The sequence below is a fragment of the Fukomys damarensis genome, unplaced genomic scaffold, assembly GCF_012274545.1.
Source record: "Fukomys damarensis isolate Sample0158 unplaced genomic scaffold, DMR_v1.0_HiC HiC_scaffold_36, whole genome shotgun sequence".
Lineage (NCBI taxonomy): Eukaryota > Metazoa > Chordata > Mammalia > Rodentia > Bathyergidae > Fukomys > Fukomys damarensis.
The window spans coordinates 46,841,080-46,847,891 of NW_022900948.1; the positions used below are offsets into that span (position 1 = coordinate 46,841,080).

General features: G+C 60.0%; 1 protein-coding gene across 1 annotated transcript; it reads right to left on the bottom strand.

The window, feature by feature from the left end:
- Positions 1-2,244: 2,244 nt before the first annotated feature.
- On the bottom strand, positions 2,245-6,051 carry LOC104864466 (von Ebner gland protein 1). Its single transcript, XM_010627436.1, has 7 exons — positions 5,962-6,051; positions 5,493-5,626; positions 4,418-4,488; positions 3,824-3,934; positions 3,129-3,230; positions 2,955-2,984; positions 2,245-2,372 (listed from the first exon to the last, which is right to left on the bottom strand). The coding sequence occupies exons 1-6, from the start codon at positions 6,049-6,051 to the stop codon at positions 2,956-2,958; spliced, it is 537 nt and encodes a 178-aa protein (XP_010625738.1). The 3' UTR covers positions 2,245-2,372; position 2,955.
- Positions 6,052-6,812: the final 761 nt, after the last annotated feature.

Below are 6,812 nucleotides of genomic sequence, written 5' to 3' on the forward strand. Positions count from 1 at the left end.
AAAAAAAAAAAAAAAAAAAAAAAAAAAAAAAGGACTAGACCCAGAACATCTGAGTTTTAGCTCTGGGTTTGGTGGGGAGCAGGGTGTCAGGCAAGAGGTCAATGGGGGAAGGACAGTATGGGACTGGGCCTGTGGACACGAAGAGGGCCAGGGTCTGGATGGCCCTTGGGTGGCAAGAGTTGAGCAAAAGCCAGAGGAGCCCCTACACAGCCCACCTTGGCACCAGATCCCCCAGGCACCAAAAAGGTTCGTTCTGCATCCAGAAAAGAGAGGCCCTACCTACTACACAGAACTGGATCTTCACACATCAGAGAAAGTCCCATCCCGACCTGTGGGTCCTTCAGCTCCTGCTCCTGCCGTTGCTGTGCTTCCCACCCCACCCCGATGCTGAGCCCCAGCAGGGAACCACAAGCCGAAGACAGCCCATTGGAGTAGTACAAGGGAGCTGCCTCCTGGAAGGGTCATAGTCGGGCCAGCCTGCTGGGGAGGATGCGTCCCCGCTTGGAACCAAGTTCCCAGTCCCAGCCCACTACAGTTCAGGTCCTCATTCACTGGCAGAAGGACGGGCTGGAAGGAGGGCAACCCTCCCTCACTGAGGCCTGTGGGTCACCCCAGGGAGCCACCATCAGACTCAGACTCCTTCCTGAAGCCAGCTGCCCACTGGATCGGGGGCGAGATTGGCGTCAGGGCACAGCGTCTCCGGGGCTGGCGGCTGTTCAAGCACTCTTTGTCTCAAGTGTGGAGGCGTTGCCAGGTAGTTGGCTAGAATGGTCTAAGAGAAAGGGAACAACCCAAAGAACCTCCAAGTTACCAGTGGGGTCCAGGCTTCCCACCTCACACCCCACCAGGAGACACTGGACAACAGTTAGCTGCTAGGTAAGAAGTTGTAAGGTTGGGTCCTTGTTGCTTACAGCTGGAGGGTTAGAGACCTGCTGGCTACCAACCACCTTCACGCTGTCGTTGTTTCGGATAACGCTGTGCAGGGAAGTTTAAACCATCCAAAGCCCCCTAACCCACTTCTAGAGGAGGCCCTCTAGAGTCAGTATTGCTCAGCACGAGCTCCCCATAATGGTAAACTCTCCCTCCAGAAGTACCCCACCTGTCGGGTCTGAAGAAGCACCCAGCTGCACCCCAGAGCCTCCCCAGTTCCATCCCCTCGCCGGTTGTGGTTTATACTTTTGTGGACTTGCTGCGAATAACATAACTTCTCCTGGTTGTGCTTTCTGCCTCTGCACTCACCAGAGAGGGACCCCAACCCTGTTCCCTCACATGGTTCCTTCTCAATGTTAGAAAATGAATAAAGGGCTCCAGAGGCCAGGTGACCTAACAAGGTTTGACGGGATTGTCCAGCCCGGGCCATCCCTTGAACGGGGGTCAGAAAGTGAGCTGGCTCCGTTCCTGGCTCATTCAGTTGCCAGCCGGGCTGGCAGAACTGCCTGCCGCCCCTGCCCAGCAGGCCTTGCGGATGACTGTCCACAGTGCTGGGGTCGCATTAACATCCACCTGCTTGCCATGGGCTTTGCCACTGATGCACCGCGTGTCACCTGTCAACTGTGATTTTCTCAGTGTCAAGGAATCCCACACTGGAAAAGTGCAGCTTGCTTGGTGGTGGAGGCTCCAGGGTTCTAGCACAGCCACTCTGAATGCTGAATGTCAGGGCTTCTTCCAGTTTGGAGTCAAAAGAGGGTGCACTGCCCTTGGGTGATGGGGCGGAGCTGGGAGTCAGGGCTTGCGGAATGGTCTTCCAGGTGGCATGAGGGATGCATGGCCAAGACCTGGCCCTGGGGACACCCTCACCCTCCGCCAGGCATCTGACATTGTTGAAGAGCTATTGGGGTGATTCTCGCTGGTGGCCAGGGGCAGAGAGCCACGGTCTGTCCTTCCAGAGTCCTCCAGTGTGAAGTCCCCACTGTCCACTCCCCACCTCCTGCCTCCGGTGGGTCCATTCCTGCGGGCTGGAGCCCCCTCAGTCCTGTGGTCCTCACAACCCTCTCCCCTCTCAGTCTCCACCCAGACCCGGGCCTGATGGGCGGTGCGCCTGCAGAAAGCGGCCATAGGACCCGCACAGAGCCGCCAGCCGCGGCCCCAGCCCTGGGTCTCATTTGTCCTGGCCAGCAGCACCCACAGGAGGCCGGGACGGGGCTGGGCCCTCGGTACTTTCTGCCCACTTCTCCGTCTGCTCACCCTGTCAGAAGTCCCCCTGGGGAGCCCAGGACCCCACAGACAGGCAGAGCCAGGGAACTGCTGAAGCTGTTTATTCAGGAACGGTGGAGGGGTACAGGGGTACAGGGAGGCAGGCGGTGAGGCTTGCTGGCCTGGCAGGAGGGAGGGTCTCCTCCTTCCTCAGGGAGAGGTTTCGGTGGGACCCCACGCTGCTTCGGAGTAGGAAAGGAGGGGAGGTCAGAGGGGCCAGGACAGGAAGACAGGGAGCTGCAGGGGCAAAACTGGGAGGAGAGGGAGGAGGCTTCACCACCCCCAGCTGCCCACAGAGCTGCACACCAGCGTGGGAAGGGAGACAGGTGACCTCTGCCAGTCACCTGGGGATGGGGGGGCAGGGTGTTGTTTGGAGTCTGCACTGCCGCACCTGTGCTCTGCAGCTTGAGGGCCCCAGGAGCTCTGAGGCCATGGCCATGGCTGCCACGTGACTTTAAGGCAACTCATGGCGTAAATAGAGTCATGGGGACCACTGAGGACCCCGGGGGTCTGAGGAGGAATTTTCTACCTGCCCACAGGAGGGAATAAGGGACGCTGGGGACAAGGGACAGGGACGCTGTCACAGCCCAGCCACTGCCCAGGAGCGACATCCCAGGAGGAAACGGGAAGCCATGCCATGGCCTGGGAGACCAGGAGCAGATCCCACCCCTTCCGGCCAGGAGGGTCTCCCTTCCCAGACAGGACCACGGGGGACGTCCCAGCCAGCCAGGACGGGACTCACACATGTCCCTGAGACTCACCCTAGGCGCTTCCTGGAGAGCAGGCTTCCGCTGAAGAGAGAAAGCCAGGGTTCAGGGGCCCTGGGAATTCCACAGGACCCCGGGACCCTCTGTCAGCCAGCATTTCCCAAGGCCCAGAGAGGACCAAGCAGAGTGGGCTGCACCTGTTCCCTGGCCTCCATGACCCCTGCCTACCCCTCTGCTTGGGGATGGAGATGCTGTCCGTCTTGAGGCCTCTGGCTTCTACCACCTTCTCAAACTCCGCCAGAGCTTCCTGGTTGACTTCGGGGTCTCGGCCTGCGGGTAAGGCCAGGGCAAGACCGGAGTGTGAGCAGCAGAGCGGGGACCTGCAGGCACCTCCACCCTGGCCTGGAGGATGGCAGCTCGCGCTGGGGAGGGACCTAGACAACCCCCGGGGGTGGAGAGCCTGGGTAGGACAGGAGCACCAGGGCGCCCTGGGCAGCCAGTGTAGACCCAGAGCTGCTCTCCCAGGGCGGGAGGGGGACGCAGGACTAGCCCTGGAGCAGCCGTCCACACCTCCTGCTGCTCCGCACTCACACACCTGGCTGGGAAGAGCTCCGGGACAGGTGGGAGCCACACTGCACCCCGTGTCTGTTTGGGGTTGAGCGAGCTCTCAACGGGGGCTCCTCTTCCCAAACCTGTCCCACCCGCTGCTGGAACTGTGCTCCTGGATGGCACTGCAGTTTCCGCCCACCGGTCCCTGGCTCATGCTGTGGCATTTGTGGCATCTGTCTCCCTGTGCCCACAGCAGCTCGTCCTTCCCACGGCAGAGACCTAGACCTGGCAATCTCCAACCCTGAGCTGTGGGGTGGGGGTAGAGCCCCTGAGGACATTGCCCATGGTGGACACCCCCGGACAATGCGACTCACCCACAAGATTCACTGTCCGGATCACGTGCTTGTGCCACGTGCTCTCGCTGTACAAGATGTAGTGGTGCTGCACGCCCGTCGGGATGATGTGTACCACTTGCTTGCCCCTGTCTAAGGAGGACAGTGGCTGTCTGAATAAGCTCCCCAAGCACCCAAGACAGCCAGCCCCCAGCCTGGCCAGCCCCTGGGCTGCCCTCCTGCCAGGATGCCCAGGGCTCTGGACCCAGGCTCTCTACCAGGCATGGCCCCAGGCAGGCATGGGGTCTTCACTTTTCAGGGTCCAAGCCCACCTGAGAGGCAGTCACGCCCCAAGCCAGGCAGACAGAAAGAATTGGAGCTGCCGGCAGAGGACTGGGCCACCCCAGCAGGAAATTGTTGGGCAGTCCAGATCCTCCTGGGGATGGTGCCCACAGCCAGGGCAGCATTTAGGGTCAAGTGTTTGGATTTAAGGCAAACTGGCTAGTGAAAGGGGAGGGTGGGCGTACAATAGGGTCAGAGGAGAGCAAAGATCTCAGGCCAAAGGCCACCAGGAGGTGCCAGCTGGCCCCATCTCCTGTGCATGGTCGCACAGCTCTGGGGAGCCCTGGGACTCACAGGCTGTGTATTTGCCCGGCTCATCTGTTTTCTCCAGGATGGCACTGATCTCATGGCACTGACCTCCGATCCTGGAAAACAGAGGTTGCCAGTTACCTCCCTGCTCACAGCAGCCCCATTTGTGCCCTATAGGTGCCCTGGGTCCAGATGAGCCCAAGAAGGAGCGGCCTTGCTGCCTCTCGAATCCAGGCTCCAGCCAGGTCCTCCGTGTCCCCTGTGGCAGCCTCTGTGTCATGCGGTGTCCACACTTCCTGCTCTCTGCCAAAGGGAGCCTGGCTATGTGGGCTGTAGATGTCATCTGTGGTCACTGGCCAGTGCCCTCACCTCACCCTGCCCAGTCCTCTCAGCTGGCCTCTCAGGGACCAGGCCACGTCCACTGGCACCTGGACCATGGAGAGAAAGCTTTGGGTGGGGAATTTGGCAGGGGGGTGCAAACTCCAAGGTCATTGCCAAGGTCCCTGGCTGCCTAAAGGCCGATTACCAGGACAGGAGCACAGACAGATGTCAGACAGGTGGGAGTCTCATAGATGTGAGAGAAGTACACGCATGAGCTGGGCAGATCCGAGCTGCCCAGGAGGGAGCGGAGAGAGGCAGGGGGGGGCACACAGCTGTGAGATGCAGAGGCAGGAACCACGCAGGTGGGAACAAACACAGGCAGGAGCCACACAGGGATGCCACAGGCCTCTCTGTACTGCCCGGCCATGCAAACCCCTTCCCTGCTGGTCTGCACAGCAGGAGTTCCTAGGAGTGGTTCAGTCTAGAGCCTGAGGAACAACCCCTCCTCCCCAACCAGCTGTGATTCAGGTCTGGGAGCAAAACACCTGTCTGGAAAGAGGCTGGGCAGCAGACAGTGGCCCCTCATGGGACAGGTGGGCACTGCCCTTGGGGGCCCATAAAGTCTGTTCAGGTTCCCTCCCCTCCCTAGGATCTCACCCCAGAGGCAAGCAACCCCAAAACCCCAGGGGCTGAGAACCTCCCCCAACCCCATGCAACCTCTTCCCCTCAGCTCCCTGCTCTTCTGTGCAGAGAAGGGAAACAGAGAGGCCAGGCTGCCGTGTGACCCTCAGACACTCACAGCATAGTGAAGTTCAACTCCAGGCTGCCCCCCTCCAGGATCTTGATGGTGATGGGGGTCACAGACAGAGACCCATTCTTCTTCCCAGGAACCTCTGTGTCAGCAGCCACAGCCTTCAGATACCATGTCCCCAACTCCTAGAGAAGGCACCTCTGTCAGCCTCAGCTAACCCCCTGGGGCCTCTGCTCCCTCATCTGCAGCCCCCAGGCCCTATCTGCCCCCAAAGGCTGGAGACCTGGAGCAGCCTCACCACTCTGACCAGGTGCTAGGGGTGCCTGTTCCCCAGGGAAGTGAAGTGTGGGTTCCATCTCCCACCACCCTCTGCACCCCAGGCCCATCTGCCCAGATGCCTCCTGCTCCATCTGACGTTCCCTCAGGCAGGGTTCTCGCCTGACCCTAAAGTGAGGGTCTCCATCCAGCAGGCTCGCCTCTCCTGCCCCCTGCAGCCCCAAGCCCAGTGGAGCCTCACATTCTGGCTCTCCTCCTCCACGACCGGGAGGTCCTGAGCCTGCAGGGCGGCAATGAGGCCAAGGCCAAAGGTCAGGATCAAGGTCTTCATCTTCAGGGTGTGCAGTCTGGTGTCCAAGTGCTCACTCACAGGCCAGAGAAGCTCTGCTGGGCCCTCACTCTCTGGGCTGCCCTTTATACAGCTCAGAGGGGTCCTGGGACTTGGCAAGCTGGACCAGCAGGTCCCTTCCTGGCCACACACTTGCACACCGGGGCCAGCTCTTCAGTGGAGCAGGAAAGTGTCACACTTGCTGGAGCTGCTGAATAGCAGTGGTTACACCCCAGAGGATGACAGGCCAGGGACAGTGTCCAGAGGGGCTGCTTGCAGAACCCCACAGGAGGGGCATATGGGGTGCAGCCCTCGTGTGTGGAGCCCTGAGGATGTGTGTGGGGACAGTGGACCCCAAGGCCCACAGAGGGTGCTGTGGCAGCCAGAGTCCTGGGCTCTGGCCTCAGTAACCTTCCTGGTCCCTGGGCAGGTCCTGAAAGCTCAGGTTAGTACTAGAGAGGACAGACCTGCTGTGTGAACAAGGGTGTGGGTTCACTAAGGGCAGGGAGCACCTGGGACCCTGCTCCACTTGAAGAGCAGCGATGGCTCAGACACAGGGAAACCAAGATGGGGTGGGTTTACACAGACACCACACACAGGTGTACACACATGTGAGCACACACACATGTACATGAGATCAACAATGGACCAGGAGCACAGACTGGTAAAGGGGCTGCAGCCACAGCCCACTAGACTCTAGCTCAAATACAGACTTTAAAAAAGTGGAGCTTAGGAAAATGATGAAAATCATGAATGCCCAATAT

What these genes read in the sequence shown, in the direction of transcription:
- LOC104864466 (XM_010627436.1), bottom strand. Translation starts at nt 6,051, where the DNA reads ATGAAGACCTTGATCCTGACCTTTGGCCTTGGCCTCATTGCCGCCCTG. An exon ending in TGGAGGAGGAGAGCCAGAAT is followed by an intron (nt 5,627 to 5,961) that starts GTGAGGCTCCAC and finishes CTTCTCTAGGAG; the next exon opens with TTGGGGACATGGTATCTGAA. An exon ending in CTCCATCCCCAAGCAGAGGG is followed by an intron (nt 2,985 to 3,128) that starts GTAGGCAGGGGT and finishes TTCTCTCTTCAG; the next exon opens with CGGAAGCCTGCTCTCCAGGA.